We start from the raw sequence: 24,528 nt of genomic DNA, 5'->3' as shown, positions 1-24,528 counted from the left end.
ATTTTCGCAAATATTCCTCACATGTTCTATGTTGGTAGACTTCACACACCGCATCGTGAGTAAATAAATATAAATAGTTGCAATAGTCATCATTTCAGCAGAGTTCGATACACGACATAATTTACTTACAGCAACAAAAATAAACAAAAATATTACATATATAATTATCACAATAATGTTAAAAAATACTAGACCGACTAGGGAGTGAACATCACCGATAATAAGAGTGTTTCTTCGTAGATATCGTAATTAGAAATGGAACATCATTTTTTTAAAAATTTATATTAACTACCAGCTGAGGCTTATTTACCTTACATTACATGTGTACAAATGTTATATTTAAAAAAAAATAGGTACACATTGTTCATAATGTGTAGGTACATAATATTACATGTCAGCTTCAACCATGTGGTATGTATTATATATTTTATACTAGTTTGCAGGTTACATTTCTCTTAGAAATATTTGGATATACAAAAACGCTTTGACGTTTGGCTGAAATATGAACACCCCAAGATTAATTAGTGGTAATTGATAATTTTAACTACCTTTAAAAAAAGGAGCCTTCGTCTTTGACGGACTAAAGCGGACATTGCCAAACAAAGTGATTTATATCTTCATTATCGCTTCCACATTTGGATTTGGAAACATTTATTACACCTAAGCGAGCTAGGGATGATGCAAGATTGTAGTGATCAGCCCTGCAGCGATTAATTGTTACAATTATTTCTCTATAACGCATTTTATTGACGTACCAGGTTTAGTTTAACTACTGTAAACTTCCTTTTGTTATATGTTTAACATATTTTCTGTTTTAGTTTTAGCTGTTTTCAATAACTAAAAAAGGCTGTATATGTTATAGAGAGTTTATCAAGTTAAAACACAAATTTGCTAAGATCGACGAATTTTGACTATGCGACGTGAAACCGACAGTGATGTAGACATGCCGATTGCACTGGAATCTTCGATTTTTTTATCACTAGGGTATCAAGATTCAAGGCTTACCTGAATCACATTGTCATATGGGAGAGGTCTAGAGCTCGTTAAAGAGCGAGGAGTTTTTTGGAGGCATTTGAAAATGTGAAATAGTAACACAAAGAAACCTGCCCATGCTGGAGAGAGGGTGCTCGAAACCAAGATTTTTGGAGGGCGTTTCCGCAGTATGCTAAGGGCATGGATGCCCACCAATCAAGAGAATGTAATTTTATTGATTTATTGTACCGTTTACTTAGTATTCCTGTTTAAACGTAAACTTCGTATATATTGGGTATTATTAATTTCATCCATTTTTCAGTGAGGAGGGGTGTAGTACATACATCATTAAGACACTCGCACAGGAGATGCTTTTAGCGACGTTTTTACATTTTACGGCTGAAATTCGGCGGGATCGTGCAGCCAATGTCGCTGTTGTGCAGCTAGCCAACTTCGTGGATGATCAATCTAACAGTGATCAATGTAGATGATGATGCATAAGGGCGTCTCCAGTAACCACACCGAAGTAGGATATCATTGGGGTACAAACTATATGGCGCATAGTTTCACCAATAATGTTTATTATATTAATTAAAAACAATGCAATACATTCACTTTGCACCAATATGAAAACCTTACGAAAGTCCGCCAACAAATTGGAATAATGAATAATGTACTGATTGTACCTATATCAGACATAACACGTCGGTTTATTAAACTCTAGTATAATTTTTATTTATTTATTTATTTAGAAAGAGTATTACGGCATTACAGCGATTGGCCATGCGCCATAATAAAATCATTAATCTAAATGCATTTTAGTGCAGTCTCCCACCAATGTTCATATTAAATTAAGGCACTGGTGTTTGTTATACTTACAGCAAACAACGCTGTTGAGATGGATCAAATGAAGGAATTCACTGGCAAACATGTATGGATGCAAGGCTTGCAGAGGATGTGAGAAGTTAGAAAAAGAATTCTACAGTAGGTACCTACTTATTCAAGAATGATCTCTCTCATTCTTGAAAGTGACGACGAGACAGATACCTACAACTTTCACAGACTTTTCGAGAAAATAATGAGAATATTTAAATAAAGTATTCCGTGATGGCTATTAAAAAATAATTACAAATTAATTACCTAATGAAACACAACTTAATTAGTAATATAATATTATTCTGCAATTAATACTAGAAGTGTTTGAAAGTAAAGTGGATATAAGTGGATAAAGTGGATATAAGTATATTGATAAAATATTATTATGAGTAGTCAAGTTCCATATATAGATTTAATAGATTAACGTTATTAGCATTATTTCATTATATAACGATTAGTTAATGTGTTGCTAACGGTGCAGGAGTATGTCAAGGTTTATATTTTGTATATCAATCGTGACTAATACCGTCAATAACTAGACAATAATGACTATATATGAGGAGAAAATCATTATTAACATGTATCAGATAGGTATATAATGGGAATATTGTCCAAATAATACTTATTACTTTCACAAGATTACTTACATTAAAATCTCTCGAAACCTCATTAGTAAAGGCCGGATCTTTCAAGTTTTTAACCGTCAACCCATAAAAAAACACATTAAAATGGTGGACGAATCCAATATCCTAAGGAGACTTTTGCCCAAATGATTCTTAGTATGGATTTCTACAATTTGTCAGTTGTTTTTTCTGGCAGCTCAGGTGCGATGGTAATTATTGTAATTAAGATAATCGTCTTGCCAATATTATAACGCGACTTGCGGCTACGACAAACGAATTCAAATTCGCAAAATGCAATTAAAAAGATCGCATTACAAAATTGATGGTTTGTTTTATTGCAGGTAAGTAATGGTAAACCATTTTTATAAAATGCGTGTAGAATATGTTTTTTCATAATTAAATATCGAATAGCTTTTGCGTACCTACCACTAATATAAATACAAATATTGGAAGATTTTGTCCGCTGACCCGTTTTATGTTCTAAATGTATCATATTGATACCTATTAGTATTACCAAGCAACAATACCGTACCTACATATCGATAAAAAAGTCACATACCTACTTGTTTATTTCTTTAGATATTTAAGTATTTTGAGGATGCTCTGCCCAAACTGGTCTATTTGATTATAAACTATTGACATTGAAGAATTTCATCAAATCGATCGTAAGAAATTTCATCTTCAAAATACCAGTGGCGTACATCTGAAGATGCGAGACATCCCTGAAAATATTCGTTTGAACCTACTATTATAATATTATGTATTGCGTAAGCCGTAATTGCATTCTTCTAAAGGTTTTGCAATATAATATTGCTTCAGATTTTCACTTAGTCATTGTATTACGTTAATATTTATTGTTGTTTAATTTAACCTCTTGCGTCCTGAGGTACACATATGTGGACGTTATTTAAATATTTTTTAGTAATGATTTGAATGGATACTTGAACCGCATTTGACTACAGTGGTATAGATAGTATATTTTTCTACCACTAGAGCAAAACACTAGCCTATGTAGTTTTAAAATAAATTGTTATTTTGACTTTGAAGTTATGGATATTTGCACAAGACAAAAATGGCGGCTAAAAAGTCAACTATGACAAGTAAGTGCTTTTAATTAAATATTAATATTTATTTATATTAAAAACCAATGATGTATTTAGTTTCACAATGAATGATAGTAATATTCCGTATACTTTAAATTATCTTTACACTTTTGTAAAATATTATAATCATAGTTTCAAAATTCGGTACACACATGAGTAACTCAGGTCTAGAGTGATATATTTTGACATTAGTATATCTGATTTATTGAGGTTATGTTTTTTGTTTACATTTAGACGAATCCTTGAATAGCCAGCATATTGGTGATATTTTGAATGATAATGATGTCGAAGTTGGTGGAGGATATAACCCTGACGACAGTAATGATGTTCACATTCATCTCCTGGGCCCAGATGATGACTTTATTCTGGAGAACCAGTGAACTTTACTCACTGCTAGAGGCTGAGATACATCCTTCAAAATCACAATCCAGGATCCTATCCTGGCTTATGAAACCATAAGGTATCAATGCTCATATTATATTACTTTATCATTTAGTCATAAATATCAAACTTATCATTTTATTAGGCAAGTGCATGCACTGCTAAAAAATCAATTAAGTACCAATTAAATTGATACAGTTTGTGATGAAAGGGCTTTGTGATCTCCATATTGAGGATTCGATGGACAGAATAATTAATATACTTAATATACCTAGTGATTAATACTATTGGCCATTAGTATTTATATTCCTGGTGTTGAATACTTAATAAATAGGAATAAATGTATCGATTAATTCATAGTATTGTATTTTCTATTGTTTCAGTACGCTGAGCCTAATAAGACGAATGATGCTGAGCTGAAGAGTTCAGTTCATGGCCATATATGGTTTATTGGGTGCTGGACTCCAATTGCTCTATAAATTATTCTCCATGTGGGGAAGTGAATCCTACCTATCTGATGAAGATACGATACAATCTCAATGCAACGCTGTGATGTTACTTTGGCTTCACAACAACTGCCCTTGTACGTCTACACATATGACTTTTTTACCAGCTTCAACCTCACCGATTCGTTATTTCAGGCCAATACGTGTTATGATTCAAAGAAGACGAAGAACGATATGCATCACTCAGTCAGCTGTTGTAAAATACTGATTACAAGTCGATGAGCCGCATTAATCTTCACAGTGGTGTGTTTGCTTTCACAGGACATCAAGCATGTAAACTGTGAGGATCTTTGACCACTGTGGACATGGACTTGTTGGACATGGACATGAAATAGTTTGCTCATTGTACATGCAAACTTATAGGCAAGAAAATATTCACTGTGATAGGAATACTTCATAGTCATGGAAAATCAGACTTGCAAACCCTACGATTTGGTATGAAAGTCATTTAGCCATCATTATCATCATCGATACAAGGTCATCCAAGAAACTCTTCACCATTAGCTTCCATAACACACCGAGTAAACACAGATCTACTTCTAAAGCAAAGAATGGTTGTCCCTAAACCTATTCCCTGAAGTGCGCGTTAATTAATGTGTAGTATTTTAGGGTTTTGACCGTTATTGTACTATATTTTTAATCTAAATAAATATAATTATCCAATCACCATTATATTATTATGATTATTGTATTATTTTTCTAATAAAATTGTATCATTATATGGATATCACATTGTTTTTCTTTCATTTCATTGTTTGTACTGTATCCAATATTGTACTCTATTGTGACCTGAGATGCACTCACGTGCACGTAGTGGATTTTAGTTAATATATAGTAAAAAAAATATTTTAATTTTTTTTTGTGATCTTAATAATATTTATTGAACAGAAAAATGCACAAATATTTTTTCTCATGACTGGTTCTATCTCGGGTCTCAAGAGGTTAATAAAACGCATTTTTTTGTAGTACTTATTCCACTTTTAATCAATAAATTAGGACCGGTTTCGTTCGCATCAGAGGGACATTTTCAACTGAACAAGGGAAGATTCAGTTGAAAATGTCCCTCTGAGGCGGACGAAACCGGTCCTAATTTATAGATTAAAAGTGGAATAAGTACTACAAAAAAAATGGAGCCATTGTCGAAAACTACCCAATCAAGACTCGTAACTGGACAAAATCTGACATTCGAATGAAATTTTCAAAATGGCGTCCTATGGTAGTTCGTAGTTCCATTTTTGGCCATTCTACAGGTAAGTTTGTAGGTGTGTAACGTTAAAAAAAGTCCCGCCGTCCCATGTAATACTTCAGATTTTCACTTAGTGATTGTATTACGTTGATATTTATTGTTGCTTAATTAAATAAACGCATTTTTTTGTATTACTTATTCCACTTTTAATCAATAAATTAGGACCGGTTTCGTTCGCATCAGAGGGACATTTTCAACCGAACAAGGGAAGATTCAGTTGAAAATGTCCCTCTGAGGCGGATGAAACCGGTCCTAATTTATTGATTAAAAGTGGAATAAGTACTACAAAAAAAATGGAGCCATTGTCGAAAACTACCCAATCAAGACTAGTAACTGGACAAAATCTGACATTCGAATGAAATTTTCAAAATGGCGTCCTATGGTAATTCGTAGTTCCATTTTTGGCCATTCTACAGGTAAGTTTGTAGGTGTGTAACATTAAAAAAAGTCCCGCCGTCCCATTTAATACATTGTACGCTAAAGGCGCGCCGATTAGGTGGCCATTCGACATAATTAGCATTATATTTAAATGTTGTTATTAAAAAGAAATTATCTGATATATGATTATATTATGTATTTGATTTAAATACTTACATATTATAAAGTGTAAAGAACTATTCATCACATAAAACGACTGGTACCTAGATACATATTTCATTAAAACACTTTATAATATGTACTTTCGTACTTTTTCCACATTCATTCCATAATGTTGATATTCAACCGATTTTATCCTAATGGACATTTTCAATTGAATAACAGTACAAAATATAGGTAGGTACATATTATTGCATAAAAAGTCAATTAAGTATAGAGGACGTGGGAGTCGATTGTTTACTTGAACTAACTTGTTGGTGATATTTGTCCTTATTTATTAAATGACTGGTTTATATACATTAAGAAATAGCGTAACTTCAAAACTGTGAAAAATTTGCTGTGTTTAAAATTCACCTGCCGTAGGTGTATGTATCAAAAAAGGTTCCCGACCAATGACAAAAACTTGAAGACGATTTTATTGCTTTTGTCGCATGATACGTACAAGAAACCCACAACTTAAAAATGAATTATTTTCCATACGATAGTATGTATCATCATCAGCTGTAGTATATACCAATATTGCATATAAATTTATGTTTACATTTTAGATATAATAGTGCAACCATCTATAATACCGTGGATTTACAAGAATAAAATTACAAAGCGGCAGGTTTACATAGGTCGTAAGTGCATTTGCTAGTAACGCAGCCTTCGCTATCGAGGCTTGATAATTATATATTATATACTTACACAATATTATATATGTGACATATTATAATATTTAGGAATATTATATTTCATCCATTGTTGTTATTTTTAAGTTAATAAGTCAAAAGAATAACATCAACTAAGATTTAATAACAATAAACAAAAATGCAAAATGTACAAAGTGTTTAAAAGTACCTTATACACCTTCTAGAGGAAAGTGGTATAATGGTCCCTATATCTAACGGGTACGAGTGGCAAAAATATTAATCAATAAATTCTAATTGATTTATGTTTTGTACTAGGTATTCTATTAGTCATTATTTACGACCCGGCTTATGCCTTCTGGCTTATGGCCTTCTGGCTTCTTCGTGCACTATGCGCAATCACCGATCGTAAATGCACATTGACATAATAAAAGATTGTTAAAACCTTCTTACCTATTAGTAAAGGATCAAGTAAAAAACAAATTTTGATTATCTGAAGTGTTTGTGAAAAACCCGTAATGAATATATTACATACTATTAATACATTCAATAGGTAAGCCCGTTAAATCGTCATTTCCCGTAAACAATGGAACCAGCTAATGTGAAATATCACGAAATATACCTACTCACTAAATAAAAACAAATAAACAATTTTAAGCTATAATCCATAATCGTCAAAACTGAAGTGATCTCGGATTTTAAGAAAATACGTAGATCAGTTAACAAACGCGCAGGTTAAGTTTTTTTTGTTTTTTCTACCATATTACTATAACATCAAATTATAGTTTCATGTGTGAACTCCCAGATTGGATAAATCAATGAACTATTAGAACCAAGGTCAACTTGTTAAGGCAAATGGTAGGCACTGCAACTGTGTTATACCTATTTATATCTAATATTTTCTTGATAAAATAATTTATTATCAATGGTATTAGGTACTATATATACACAATGTATCAATGTCGACTAATTATGATTGTATCATTTTGATAACTTCCGAAATAAATAATTATATCGGGTTTATATATTTCATTGAAATAATACTATGATATATAATTTATAGTATTAGGGAGTAGCAATTAACAGAAAACGCATGTACTTACATATTTTGCATGATGAATATAAAGTTTTTGAAAATGGCCTATAAAATGTCAAAAAAAACATTACAACATCAGTACCTATATATTAAAATTGAATATCTCAATATGTCCAACCACTTGCTTGAAACACAAAAGTACGATTTGAAGTATCTTTCGTACGAAACTTTTTCTAAAGGGTTTCATTAACCACATAGGTCCGATATTCCCCATTTTACCCATCCATAAATCCATATAATATAATAATATGTTTTCATATTATATATTTTCGTAGTATCAACATAATATACGAAATCATTCAGATTTGGTACGATTTTAATAATACACTAGCTGTCAGGTCCTTCTCATTATGGGAGCAAGTGTGATTTGTTATTTGATAGTGAAAATAAAAGTAGTTTAGTAGAAATTTTAAACTTTGATTACAATAATAGGTATGTATATAAAAAGTGGAATATTATTAAATATTATAGATATTACTATTAACAACTAATTTTTCCACTCTATACGTAAGCGCTTCATTAATTTCTCTAAATAGTATAGTATATCTACCTACTAATAGCAGCGTTTCTATATAATTAAGTATCGATAAAGTCTCTTGCACATATTATCAATATCATTTATTTCATATTTCATTGTACCTACTACATCGTACAACTTATTTTTCTGAAAAACATAGGTTCCATAAATTATTAACGCATTTTTTAATTAAAAAATGTTGTAATATTCGAGTCCGTCCCAAAAAAAAAGGACTCCAGATGTCCGGTGTCTACTCATTAGATTTTAATGAATTTCTTCGACTTAAAACATAATATTTTGTTTGATAGAACAAAATCTCGGGGAACTCTTGCCTGCGTGACAAATAGACTCAGATGAGCCAATTACGGGACATAATATGTGGAATTCAAGTTAGCAGTAACATATAATATATGCATACCGCACCTTAGGTACTATTTGTAGATTCAAATGTTATGTACCTACATTTAGATATAGGTAGGTACGTACTTACCTACTATATTGTATAATTTCTGTGTGGCTATTTGAAACGGATACAAGACATATTATGAACAATGATTAACTCTTTAAATTTCTGATGTACACATCCACAAACACTCAAAGAATGTAAGCGCCGCAGGGTACAATTTTGCTATATCTACTCTAAATATGTTTATTCGCATTTCTTCATTAATTTACCGTCCCTTACAATGTTATACTTGTATGTAACGCATGATCTGCATACACAATATTCAGTAATAATAATAGTTACTGACAGATACTATTGCAAAAAAAATGTAGACGTTAAAACATATTTTACTATCCACGAATTATGAATATAAATCAACATGTATATTTCTCTAATTGTAACGTTAGTATATTGTTATAAAATATTATTAGATATCCTACGACATGAACACAGTAGGTATTGTGTTATATTGTAAAATATTATAATAGCAGGGGATGTTTGAAATAAATAAATAAATAAGGGATACCCTATAATACATCTATGGGGATACCTTTTAGATTAAGTACCTACCTACTGATTATAGACTAGATTTATTGTGTAATTTTAGGAACTAGCCTTGTTCCCACAATGTTGTGGATGGTGTAATAATATAAATTGTGATGTTCGCTTCACGGTCGATAGTTATGATGTTTTTGTGGAATATCTGTTGTTAAGGACACCTATACATTCTATCGATACCTACGATAAATATCTATCCAGTATCCAAACTATATTTGCGCATGTAGTAAATATAGCAAGGACTCTTATTTCAGACGTCATACCTACTGTTAAGTTATGTATGTTAAATACCCGATTATACAATAATTGTCTAATAAATGAATCCAATAAAGTATTTTAATAAAATAAAATCGTTAATTACTAATTTTGGACTAATTATAGCAGCACGGTAACGAACAATGCATAGTAGGTTGTGGCGCTCATTACTGACCATTCAATTCCTCATTTTTTACTTATTCATATATTGTTGCTACAACATTTTGAAACCCTCTTCAATGATAAATTTGACGCGATATCTCTAATAAAGTTTTCAAAATGCTTCGTTGTTTATGGTGTATGTAAGTCATGTTGACCATTTATTTACTTGTACATCTTATGCGAATTCATGGCGGAACCCGATATAGCTTGCGGAACACCTGTTGGGCATCACTGCCATGCAGAAAATATTCATTATCCAAGTATTGTACCGATCACGTTGTGCACAAATCTATCAAGTAAACAAAACTACGGCTCGATTAGGAACGTTAAACCGAGAATAACGATCGTAATCAACTATGTCGGTGTGTCTAATTATAGCAACATTAAGAATATCAGCTTTTTTCACCTGAGCCAAACACGAACTGGAACAATCCATCCATCAAATTAACGAGACACCAAAGTCGGAGGAATTTTCAGCAAAAAGCCGAATTAATACGAAAGTATGTAGCGTGTGAGGTTGTTCGGATCGTAAATCTACCTGCTATTTTTTGTTTGATTTTTATTCGTGTTTAAAAATAATCTTTCTGATGCGGTTTATGAAGATATTTTTTCAAGTCCTGCTTTCTTCTAAGGCAGTTGTAAAGAATGTTTTCACCTACACCCCCACCCCACCCCGGAAACCTGAATAATGAGTCTTCTAAATGTACGATCCTTAACACTATTGAAGCAATCAAGGAAAAATAATATGTATGTGTGATTATAGCTCAATTCCATCAATATAGATAAGATGGATAATAAGTGAATGTGACCGAATGTCGAAATGCCCCAATGCCGGGGTCATGGATCCCACATCCTGAAGCGGGCCCCCAGGCCAGGATCTTTGGCGCCCCCTACCTATCGTTAAGGATAAAGGCAGTGTAACGCTCCACAGTATCGTTTTCCAAATGGTGTACGCGGTAGAATTAATGTGAATATTTTTAGTGTTTTTTTAAATATTTTAATACATCCATTTGAATTATGGAGTTGTCGAGTATCGATACACAAATAAAAATTGTACAAATACATAATTTTAAATAATAACAGTAGTGAAGGAAAATAGCTCCGCAGGCGACTTTTTTTACTATTAGAGAGAATTTGTAATGTGTATTTATATCACTTATCTGGTCGACTCGCCACGCCGGGTCCTTCCTGAGCCCGGGCCCCCAGGCTAGAGCCCTGTCAGCCCCCCCTTTGTGGGGGCCATGGTCGGGGTCATGTTCTATTAAAATAACCCAATAATACCGCTTTTACCGCCGACAAACGCTTTTTTGAGTTCCTAATTTTAACCATAATACAGAAGGAAATCAGGTTGTACATTTTAATAAAAAATGTAGGATAATAAATATAGCGTGGGTACTAAATTGGACGTTATCTCCCCGACTGCAGTGATTAATTTATTACCACTCTATCTGCTAGTAATTGTTACTAATTAATTAATTGCTTCCTCATAGCAGCTACACCAGCACATCACAACCGCACTTTATTCATAATATTAACACAATTAAAACAATGTGTGGTGAGTGGGTACTTCTGAGTGTAAAATAATATGTAATCTTATAGCGCAAGAATCTGCATTAGTTACAAATAATATTGCATGGTAAATTCTGTCAAAAATAGAAACGAAGACAATCTTATTACAATATGGATAACTTCCTAATGTAGGTATTTTTCTATGATCATTCCATTGCAAGAGAATGTTAACTTTAATCGACAAAACTAGCAGCCTGTCAAGGCCCTTTCTCCTTAAATAAAGCAAACGTATACTAAATACAAATTATAGTAATTTTAAACGATTGAAAAATTCTCAAGAATGACAGCTATATCTATACCCACAAATTCGAGCATGATTTGATCATCGTTAAATTTAGGTTTTTCAAAGATGGGTTTGTTAAAGGAGATCCAATATTCTACGTAAGTACCACGAACAATGAAACGAAAGCGATAAAGATATATTATTTTCTCAGTGCCTTGCAATATTGGCCCTAAACTATTTTTAGAGATATTAAGAATGCCTATTTTTTGTCATAGTAACTACTTAACTAGTGACGCCTAGACTGAATGCCAAGGGTAGAGAATCCAATCCCGAGCCAAAATTTTGATACCGGGATTACAATATGACGATCCCGGGATCCAAGGACATTTTTCAATAGTTGATATTCATTTTTTATATAATATACATATAGCATTAACAAAATCTTTCAAAACATCTAGTATAATTTATACGATTGAAGACGTTTATTGTTAATATTGCGTTCGTTCAATCTTGGAAATACATAGGTTTAATGGAGAAAATATTATTATTATGACAATAAAACAGTTTTATTAATTTAAGAAAAGGTAACAAATACAAAATACAAGTGTTCAACGTTACAAAACATCCTTCTTCGATTCAATTATCAGAACATAAACTATGGTAATTGAAAATTTTGTCGTGAGATATAGGGATACAAGTATATTGCATAAGCTATTTTTGCTTGGTTGGTCACTAGAGGACAGCCGTAATGGAATTAGCCTTGACATGGACGTTTTCTGAAACTGTAAAATGGTTTCAATCAGGCTTTCCAATTAAGTATGTAGTAGTATTTTTAAGTGATTGGTTTTGTTTATCTACTCCCGTTAATGAACTTAGATAACTAATTTTAAGTGAGCGAGGGAGTGGTGAGAAAAATGTTTATTGTTACGGAACATAGTATGCACGTGATAATTACGTTTTTCGTTATTTTTAAAAAATCTTAAGTCACCTAATCACCTTATACCTCGCGTTTATTACTATTATGGGAAATGAGAACCACTAATACGAAATATAGCACCATACATTTATTGTTAATAAAAACAATTAAGTACTGCTAATAAAAAAAAACAGCACCTAACCTAACCCACAGTAGGGATGGTGTCCACACAATAATGAAATCGATGTTTTTCATATTGTTTTCTTGGTAATTTAATAGACAGAAGGAAAGATATTAGGATAATATCTATTATTTGCGACAATAATTTCTATCCAAATTTCCACTCCACCTTCCAAACCTTCTTCTGGATACACTTTAATTCAGTGCCAAATCGATCGCGATCAGATCAACATCAATAATTACAAACCAATAAACACGAACATCACTGGGTGGGCGTGGGCGTGGGCGCGAGTGAGTAATTGGCGATGCAACCACATAAACGTAACAAGTGTGCGAGTGACTGATTCGGAAGAGTCCTCGACCAACCATCAATTAAGTTAGTGCCCGAAATCCCTGTCCACCCTACTTCACCATCATTCAAATGCACAGTGCATTTAATAGAATTGATCTACAGGTTAATAAGCAGATTATTGAACACTAAAGTCATCATAATAATATCAATCGTAAAAAATACTCATACAATGTGAACGTCATTTAACTCAAAAGGCGGTGGTTTCAGAGTCATGTCACTGTATGTCAGTTATGATATCCCACTCCGCACATCTATTTCTCTATAAATGACTCACAAAATCGAATTAAGTAAGTAACTAACGAACTATGTATACAGCACTGATGATAAAGAACGAAAACATTTCTACAAACTGCTCAGGAATACCATATGCAATTTGCAGACTTTGATACTTTCACGTTCGACGTGTAATACGCATTATTATTTTCATCCTACCTTACAAAATAATACAACGCGAGTAGACGGCCGCCAAGCATGAGATCACCGCAGAAAAAAAACAATATCAAAACTAATTTATTCTTGAATGTACAATCTCCCATGTTCTATGACATGTGTAACAAATGGCCAGATAGTAGTGCAGACATGAATTTCCCAGGGAGCCATGTGTGCATCGAAATAAAACGGCACTGGAAGAATCTCCGATAAACCATAATATTTTTATACATATATTATTGTGTATGTAATATAGATATAGAATTGTTTTTCTTCTCATACCAACATATTATATAAATAGATATTTAAGTAAGTAAGTATATTATTAATATGCCATAATTAATCCATATCAGGATAATAAAAAAAAATGGATCTTACTTGCGTCAAGTTTTTTTGCGCATTCCATTACAAATCGGGAAAATAATGTTTTCAAAAAATGAATGATTTTTGTGCAAATCATAAAAAAATAATAAACCATCAAATTTTCTTGAATGAAATGAGCTGGCCATGTTCAACGAATGGACCTGGGCCGACCCGTCCGGAAAGTTATTAATGCGAATCCATCTGGGGGGAGGAGTTACCTGTTGTTGGAGGACCCAAATTGCGGTTGTTGGATGGTGAGGCCAGTGAAGAATGCACGCGCGATTGGATTCTTGGATTGGGAGAGGATTGATTGGAGAGGGAAATACGACTTGAGGGCATAGCCCACACCGGGATATTGCGCCACGAATGATGAAATATGTATGATAATAAATTTCAAAAAAATATTATTGCAGTAAACAAAATAAATGGTTAGGTACAATTTTAATTTCTCGGAAATAAAGCAAGAAACCTTCAACGAAAATTTTCGAAAAACTTCGATTGGTAGATATGATAATACGATATATTATATAGATAAATGGAAATATACAAAAAAATGAAAATAGTTCAAATCACTATTCTATTGTTTTCAAAATATTTAGGTATAAATATATTCTTCTTCTTCTTTGGCCATATCCGCCCCTTAACTGGAGCATATGGACACCACGCGGCGCCTCCAAGAATCCCTGTCGCTCGCCGGTCTTCTTGCTTCGTTCCAGGTCAAACCAGCGTCCCATAGCTCCCTAAAGGCCGCTAAATACAATCTACACTCTGTAGATTGTATTTAGCGGCCTTCCAGGTCGCCGGAATCCGGTTGGCTTGAAGAACAGGCAAGCCAGGTTAAAGTTCTCTTCTGGCATCCGCAGCACGTGGCCGAGCCAGGTCCAATGTCGCCTCTTCACTTTCAGCGTGATGAGAGGCTGCTTGGTGCGTTCTCTTATCTCCTCGTTGCTCCTAAAGTCATACCCCACCGCACACCCAGTATTCGTCGCAAACATCTGTTTTCGAAGCTCAGTATACGGTTGCTCTGAGCCTTCGTAAGGTGTCATGATTTGCTACCGTAAAGCAGCACCGTCAAAATTCAAGCGTCGAATACGCGGCATTTGGTTTTGACCGAGTACAATCGTGAGTCCCAGACATTTCGCATCGAGTTGAATGTTGCTCCAGCCATTCTCATTCGGATAGCGAGCTTTTTCTGCAAAATGCCATCTCCCGTGATGTGTACCCCCAGGTATTTGAAGCTGTCGACGCTCTCGATGTTTTGTCCATCGCTAATCAGAGGGAAATCTGGATCAGGACAGGTGCTATTGCACAAGACTTTGGTTTTCTTCGCGTTGATTTTCAAACCAACGCGAGAGGAGTTGTTATGCAACCTGTCGATTGTCTCTTGAATGCCCTCGATTGAGTTGTCGAATAGGACAGCATCATCGGCGTATTACAGGTCGTATAGCTTCACCGTGGGGGTAACAGGTATGCCTCGGTCGGGTGGTATTGACTTCCGTAGTATGAAGTCAAAGAGAATGATAAAGAGAAACGGTGCAAGGACACAATCCTGTCTGACTCCGGTCGTGACCCCGAACCATTGTGTGCAGTGTCTCCAATTCTGACACAGCATTCGCTATTCTCGTGCAGGCTTTTGATTATGGCAATGATCTTGGGAGGCATCCCGTATGCTCCCAGTATCATCCAGAGGGAGGGGCGGTGCGGACTGTCGAAAGCCTTCTCATAATCCACAAAGCAGCAAGCCATCGGACTGTTCAACTCATGGGTCTGCTGGAGAAGACATCGTAGGTTGTGGATTTGGTCTGCACACGCTCGACCAGGTAGAAACCCGGCTTGGTTTTTCCAGTCTCACGGTTCTCATGGTCTCACGGTCATTCCAAGTCTCATAAATATCATAGATCACAAAATGATCTTATTATCATAATCATTTTTACAAGTTTAATACGAAAATTTTTCAGCAGGTAATTTTTTAACTATCCATGAAAGTAAGTTAATTACATATTATAAAAATGCTCCTGCGAATATTATCGGTTAATTTCCTACAATTATATTTTTGTAGACTACGAGAGAATACTTTCGAGTCTATTTTATACAACTGTGATGCATGCCATTGTCATAAATCGGAGATCTTGAACAATTAAATATACTTATTATTATGTAGATTGTACCTAGATAGTTTTAAATTTAGATTTGCTTCCCTTTGATAAGTGTCACTCGTCGGTAGAATCCAACACATATAGGTAGGCGGCTCTCATGGTGCAGTGCGTAAGGCGCTTGCCTTCCACCCGAGAGTTGCTGGGTTCGATTCCCGGTCAGGACACACAATATTTATGTGTTTTTCTCAAAGCCTGGGTGTTTGTGATTGTTCAAAATTACTAACAACCACCTTGTACGAAAAAGCAAGGATACCTATGGTTATTAATAATTCTATAAAAATAAAAAAATACACATATAGGTACTTTTATTTATACATTAAATTCGGTTTACGTAATACAATATTTTTAATAATAAATAATAGGTAGATATGTGTAACGATAAAATTTATGTGTATTTTACCGCCCCCTGAATCTTGTTGCCCGGGTGCCACGCACCCTCAACACCTCCGCTTGGCTCGTCTCTGTGTGCTGTACGGAATATGGATCCGAAGTGTTCAATGTCAAAACTTGACATGCAAATTAGCTCATTTGAATATGGATCGGAGATATTATTTGAGACGATACCTTTCAAACAAAAATAAGCAGGTACATGTAGTAGGTAGGTACATAGTCAATTTATTAAAATTCATTTATTATTACTTTTTATTATTTTAATTAATATTTATATTATCACTAATCACTGTCAGTTATACAAATATGAATGCTACGAAGAAAATACTTACTTACAACTTTCATATCGACCTAATTGCCTTACTCATTCGTTTAAAATTAATGCCAACAAACATAAAACTAAGTAAATGGACACAATATTTTATTATACTAAATTACTGGTGAGTGAGTGGTGACTGAATGAGCTATGAATCGGGATCAACGGCACGAGTTCAAGTGACGCACATTCATTTTTAAATGTATTATTCATTGATAGGATAATAAACATACTAATAGACAACAAACATGATTATAAAGACAAACTAAGGCAAACGCACATAATCAATAATCATATAGGTAACTCATATAACTATAAAGGGGAATGTGTATATTGTTATGTTTACAACAAATGTATACTTTGTTTTGAGACACATTTAAAATTTGGCAGTTATTTAGTTACAAATTTTAAGATAGAAATAATTATGAGACATATATTATTTTTCAATCTACGTCATACAATCAAATAATAATGCAATTAATAAACAATATAAAAAAAACAGACTCGGCCACAATTTACACAAGTGTAAAATTAATACCAGTTTGCGGGTGGACTAGTATCGATAACATATTGTTTTATTAAAACTTCATTGATTGTACATCAGCGGTATTCTACAATAAGTTCGGTACTTTTCAAGACAGTTTCCACCAAACCACGCGAATAAAAAAATAATGTCGCTGGTATTTTTAAGCTGAAGACAATAGAGAACCACTAAAACTGGGCGTAAAAATGCGAGGGAAGCGATTAGTCATAATTAAATTATTCCTAAAATATATCGTTCTTTAATATTATATCGCGTCATTTCTCTTGTCATTGCTGATGCAAGGTGGGAGGGACTATTTAGGATGTTAAAAAAATTGGGACTCTTTTATCTAGCCCTAGCCCTACACCACTGACCTGAATTGGGGTAGTGGACCTACGACAATAATTTAACAAATTAAATGTTTTGAAAAAACACACAACTATAATCGACGCACTATTGTTAATGACACCAGTTGACATAATATAATGCGTACATACACATACAAGCGACATCTGAATTACTTATAAATTTAAAAAATAACTTTTGACCCGCGTTAAAACCAGCAAGGTTCCAACCGTGATATTGTTATGACTGGTCATAATATCTACATCCGAATAGCAAATCCAAGTTTTGATAAAGACAACATTATTTATTATTGTATTTTCTCTCGGAATTTAACATTGGACATGTCAAATTGATCTCACCCTTCGCTAAACAAAGTTCACGTACGAAGGGGTAAACATTTTTCTCGTTGATGGCGAAAAAAGTTTCCACATTATATTAGGATGTCTACCTACACAAAATATTTTCTTGAAATAAATAAAAATCGTAAAATTAAAATTTATTGCAGTCTACAATAAAATAATATATTAACAAGCAGACCTACGAAAGATTTACTGCGTGACATGACATTGTAAATTGAATATAATTAACGATGCGTAAATATAATCGTGAATCTATCACAACAAAGAAACTAAATTCCAACTGGTTGATAAATTAGAAATTATTTTAATATGATTCAGTTTTAATGCCAGTAAGGACGAACGATTCACGCAGGAATCTGACAAACGATTTCGCTGTGCGCAAAGGTTATTTTGTCAGAAGTATTTATTGAGGGAGAGCTGTTATGGTTCAAAGTCACCGACCCATATCCTTTGTAGCGTTGTCTCAAAATAAAGGCGATCTTTGATTATATACAAAAGAAATATAGTGAATACCTACGGCGAGGATGACGCTCGTGTATGACTGGGATATGGCTACATATTGTGCGACTCATGAATGCACGTGAGGTTTTTGATTGAGAATACAATTATAATAGGTAACATAAAAATATGATTTTCAGAAATGGGTATCATCTACCAAAGGCGTTGAAACCCTTCCTATATACACGGAGTGACGGAGCATACATAATTAATTATACATATGCAAGTCAAACTGAAAAAAAGACTCGTAGTCTACTGATTAGGTTAGCTACAATGTAATGTAGCACAACTACATCAAAAACATTAATATATTATAAATAAACGTTAGTCTTAATGAATTATCAACTCCCTTAAATCAGTTAAATTTAGATTAATAAACCTAGTCAATTAAATACGCTACTACCAATGAGAAATCAGTCCGGCAAAAATACCCAACGTTTTGCAAATGAATCCCCAAAAATTAAAATATGTCCTAATAAGTCTGTAAAAACTATTAATGTTGCACTGCGCTGTCTCTACCGTGTTACTTTTTAAAATACGGTCTTCAAAAGGATATTATTTATAACACGTTCCCGTCGCACAATTTTTTCATACAATTTAATCTTTGATATTGTGGAAACATATAAAATAAGCCTGTGATTTACTCAAAAAAAAAACGATTTAGATGCTATGGTGGTCTCCCAACCAGCAGTTAAGTAGTATGTAAGTTGCTTCAATGATTATGATATGGAACACACTTCAGGTTCTATTGAATGGATTAATTGAAAAAACTGGATAAAACGTGAATTGGTCGCATAATTAATAAATAATGGTAACTTTATCACAATAGTATGTCACCTAATTCCTTTATGAGTGTTGTGACTACTGCAACTGAGTCCAGTCTATTCTATACTTATCGATCGCTAAAGTGATAAAGTGATAAATATTATCAAACTTAGGATAGGGTTTTTTCAAAGTATTAGCACTTATTGTAACAATTACAATAAGATGTTTGTAATTGCACCCTAAGTTTGATAATATTTATCACTTTATCACTTTATCACTTTAGCGGTCGATAAGTATAGAATAGACCCACAGAACTAAATGACCATAAAACCAGAAAAAAAAGTGCTGGGGCATCATAAATGGTAGGTATACTAAAATAATCTGGCAATCGGATCAACAAGAATGGAGTGTTCAACAAAATAGCCAGGCTTGACCTGCACAATATCACAATGAACAAGACATTTAAAATTTTACAAATATTTATCATAAAATCAAAGTTTACGTTTAGTGCACGACGCAAAGGAAGATAACGATGAATGTGGACCGCTATCAAAATATATATTTCTCTAAATCAGGTATCAAGAAAAAATTACACTTAACCGGAAACATACTTACAGGTTATCATCGATTAGATTAACCAAACACGATAAGATAGGAAAACAAATTGATAGCGTACCATTGACGCAAGACTTTGTTTTTGATTAGTAATTATGATAGTCTTAAAAATTCAATATATTTTACCCTTTTTAGTTTTCTTATCATGGTCCTTTTTTTCCTTCTCCTTTTCCTTTTTCTCCCGCTTCTCCCTCTCCGCCTTCTCCTTCTCAAGCCTCTTCAGTTCCTTCTTCAGTTCTTTGTCGTTCTTCTTCGGGTCTTTCGAGTCGTCGATCTTCTCCGACAAGATGAACGCTTCGTTCCGATCAATCGTTGAATCTGGCTTGGGTTTCATTTTCACTCTCCTCCAACAACTTTTTCACTTTACACTTTTACACAAAAAACACACGCCAAGCGATGTAACGATCAAACAGAGACAATAACACTTGTCCCACTTGTATATTTTTTGTCCACTATTACAGACACATGGAATTAATGTCTACCTATCTATAGAAATATTTAAAAATATATATTAATTTGGCGCATACATTAAATTCTGCATTCTTTCGTAATTATTTTCATATTATTGAATAGGTATCGAAAATTATGCCGTGAGATTTGATCCAATTTTAAATGGTCTGTCTTTAAGTTCTTATGAGAGTAATACAAATTTAGTAGGTACTATGACGAAATAAAACAAAATCCAATCGTTAACCAATTAAGCGCTCTTTATTGTCAAATCGACAGTATCGTAGTGGAATGAGATTAAAGCAGGTAGTAGGTATTTCGTCAAACGGTACATTTTAATCTTCCAATCTGACACCGTGATTTAAGTACTTAACTATAATAAATCATTCGTTCGCAATTATTATTCACTATGGACCGAGAGAAGTACTTCTGCCTGGGCGGGATTTTTTTTAATCGGACACAATCAAATATATATTCCGTTTTTTGAGCACAAAGTTCCACTCTGATAGTTACGTCGAATTGGCCAAACTGAAACGTTAACTTTAAAATGTTACACTGTGCAGTGGTATTGAAATGAAAACGTCTGTGTAATTTGAATTAACTGATAATAAAAACTAATACTTCGGAAAAACGTGTGTGGGATAGCTTATACAAAAAAGAAACAGCAAGAAAAACCGATGGCAAAAATAACCTGGATTAATTTGATACTTACGGCAGATAACGATAAGATAACCGCTCTTTGAACATTAAGTTCAAAAAATAAGTAAATATGTACTTTGCAATGTATCATTGTTTGACATAGATATCGCAAAAAGTGAAGCGGTAAAAAAAACTTAGAAATAAACGCCAACCTGCCGTAAATTAATAATAATTATTACCTACCAACACGTCTACGGATAGGTACCAATAACAATATTATCTAATAAGGACACTTTATTGAAAAGTATGGTGTAACGTTTAAAACTTTCTTCCTCAACTCGCCACCTTGTTCCGATTCAAGTAAAAAAAAAATATATTTGTTCGGTTCCGTTTTTCGTACCAAAAAATTACGGTTTTCCGGTTTTACAGATTAGCTCTGAATGATTAAGTTTTAAATGTGTCCAAGACCCAAGACGTAAGACGTGTTGCGCATACGACAACTGAACAACAACCAAAGTGGGGGAGGGGGTAAGATCATGTTAACGCGCGTGTTTGAACATATTACCTATACCAAACCGATAAAACCGATATTTTTTTAGGTTCGGTTCCGGTTCGAGGCCCTGCGATAGTAAATATAAAGTTCTTGACAATTAGAATTTTAATTTAACTTGTTAACAACATCAGATTATTTTTGCGACTTTAGAAACATCTGCCTAGTTATGGCGAGCTCTGGTTAGGATCGAGTATACTGTACAGGCAGACACAGACGGTCAGACAGCGAGCAGGTGACTTTCACCGGTCGCGGACGAATTACCCCACTGCAGGAAATGAAATGATTATTTTTACTACCGCTGAACCACAATGGAATCTGATTTTGAATGAAAACTAAAACGGTTTATGGTCCATGACTCCTCCAGCAAAGATACTATCACATTGACCAACTGTTAACACTAAACCAAAAGTAGGCACTGAAGCTAGACTCAATACTGTTAATATTCCCAAGACACCTGCCCATGGAATACAATCTGTGGACTTTGGTAAATTTATGATAAATTAAAAAATAACTAGGTACTTACTAACAGGTAATTTCGAGAAACTAAACTACTGGATGTGATGGTTAATTCTATAAAATCTATTAAGTATGCTTACAGCAATAGTGGAACAACGTATCTTTTCATGAGGACCAAATTAAACACCAAAATCTTCGTGTGTCCGCATAATTTACCTAGTTATTCAAACCAATTAATATATTATAAAAAAATGACATCTCTTATTTTTCGACATATTATTGTTATTAAAATAAGTTCTTGCTGGAACGTATGTAACCCGCGAGACGGGTTACTACTTACTCATCAGTCATCACTAATTTACAAAATGAAATAAAAAAATATTTATTTGATTCAGTTTGAACTTCATCATAATATATCTGCCAGAGACAACAGTAATGTATCCCGGAATTACTTGCAGAAAATACATTGTACATACAATACAATATTTTCCATGATCGAAGGATGTACCTACATAATTAACACTACACATTTTAAAACACTATTATAAACGCAGATATGACACCTACATTATAACTACTTGATAACATAGATAACTACAGAAAAATATATAACATTCGGATAATAAAAATGAATATTAATATCGATAAAGCAATGTCATTTAAAAATCCAAAATTATAATAAATATGAAAATCCAGCTAGATAGCATAATATGTAGGTACATTATACGTATGATAATAATTATTGAATTTATAATTACCAACCTATCTAAAACAATGCGATAAAAATGTATAAATAAATACATGTAAGCAAAATAACGTGGGATCCTGTCAGACACGAAAAACGATAATAATTGAACATACATTATTTCCAAGTTATGTATTTCCAATAAAATCATAATTATTAAATATTATGATATGGCTTTCAATATGCTCAATTTATAATTTATGAAGTTTCTGGATAAATCTACGCTTGTTAATTGCTAATAGAAGCAGCACCACATATGATTTTGGTGAAACAATAATGGACTAATCTAATTTACTCCATACTAATTTAACAGTAAACACCAAATAGTTATTTTATGGATTTAGTTACATGGGTATACATAATCTTCCCCGAAACATCATCATTAAATAATATCTTTGAAGTTGTCTCTAACATACTCGTAACATGGCCATTTTTTTAAATGAAGAATGTGTGATTATAGCATACTAGCCAAAGGCGGCGTGGATTAAATTCGATGTAGAAATTCGCATTACGAAGTCTAAACGGAGAGAAAAAAACCGAAAACCTGTTTTGTTATGTTATCTTGTGATTGTTGTGATATAACAACCTCCAATCGAACGACCGCAGTTAACTTGTATCTTCATCCGCAGTTATAATGAACATAATATTATATTATTACAGCCAAAACGAGTTATTTCACTTTCAAAAAAAAAAAAAAACACGAGACACTGCTGAATTAAATAATTACCAAGTAGGTCTCATAGGAGAATGAAAAGATCATATCGAAAACGATGAATGCGTGGCAACCTCCATTCACTAATATTATTGAGGATGTCATAAATCCCACTAAGAAAGGAGCTCATAGCTATAATTTTATTTTTTATATGACAGATATGATAAACGGTAGCTCTTCTATGCTATTACTATGTCAAAAAATACAAATAAGGAGATCAATGAATTTATATTATTTATGAGTCTTGGTACGAAATTATCTGGGATGTAAATGACAAATGCGATTAAAAATACAGGAAACATCATTGGGCCTGTATTACAATTTAACAAAACTTGATATTGAATAGTTATGTCAAGTTCCTACATAATGATTGACACTTTAAAATGAAACATAAAGAAAGTTGTCTCATCAGCCTCTTATTTAGATTTCAGAAGTAAAAATTTCACACAATGCATTTTTGATGACTAACGCGAACTTTCAGACAAAATTATACCCGTGTGAAAAATAGAATAGAAAGCGAGTCATTATAAAACTTGTGAATAAAACACTTTTAGATCTTTTGACGTTCAAATTGTCTCGCTCAAATAAATTGTAAAGTAATCTCAAACGTACGAAAAGAATGGTAAAAGAGGGATGTCCACTTTTACAATAATTATTTGGAAAGTGAATGCGTTTGATTTCCTGATTAGGTATAATATGTATTTATCATGCCAATAGAAGAATATTTTCGAGAGAATGGATGTTTAAGACAAGCGAGAACTTACACGAACATGGGAATGTTAGATTTACGTAGTAAATAACATGAAAGAAGTCTGGATAATTAAGAAATGAAAGATGGAAGAAGCAGTTTTGAATTGAACTGGGAGGTCATCATCACCCATCGGTTATCGTCAAAGAATTCATAAGGTAGGAAAAATGAACACAACCACTAACCAGGAGTAAAAAATCTATAAGCGCACGTGCACTTGAAAATTGTCGAAACAATGCATGTATGTATGTAATCATGAG

The 24,528-nt window shown here is 33.3% G+C and overlaps 1 protein-coding gene and 1 long non-coding RNA gene across 13 annotated transcripts in view; one reads left to right on the top strand and one right to left on the bottom strand.

Moving 5' to 3' along the window:
- The window catches only part of Unc-115a (actin binding LIM protein Uncoordinated 115a), a 211,453-nt gene that overhangs the window by 125,013 nt on the left and 61,912 nt on the right, over nucleotides 1–24,528 (bottom strand). For 11 of the 12 annotated variants that reach the window (XR_015071520.1, XM_085954505.1, XM_085954504.1 and 8 more), the window contains exon 2: nucleotides 20,095–20,454. The exons of the other annotated variant lie outside the window; for it this stretch is intronic. Coding sequence is in view for 10 of the 11 variants with exons in the window: in XM_085954505.1 (XP_085810631.1) it covers nucleotides 20,095–20,302 (208 nt within the window). In the remaining variant the exon portion in view is untranslated. The remainder of the gene's footprint in view (nucleotides 1–20,094; nucleotides 20,455–24,528) is intronic. 12 annotated transcript variants of the gene reach the window in all.
- On the top strand, nucleotides 3,335–5,188 carry LOC147067219 (uncharacterized). The gene is made up of 3 exons (XR_015071499.1): nucleotides 3,335–3,571; nucleotides 3,809–4,034; nucleotides 4,339–5,188. It is a non-coding gene; the product is annotated as an uncharacterized LOC147067219 (long non-coding RNA).

The sequence above is a fragment of the Rhyacophila brunnea genome, unplaced genomic scaffold, assembly GCF_057557595.1.
Source record: "Rhyacophila brunnea isolate RB1 unplaced genomic scaffold, BYU_Rbru_1.0 scaffold_4, whole genome shotgun sequence".
Taxonomy (NCBI): domain Eukaryota; kingdom Metazoa; phylum Arthropoda; class Insecta; order Trichoptera; family Rhyacophilidae; genus Rhyacophila; species Rhyacophila brunnea.
Note: the sequence above shows the minus strand (reverse complement) of the source record. Positions and strands in the feature narration are given on the sequence as shown.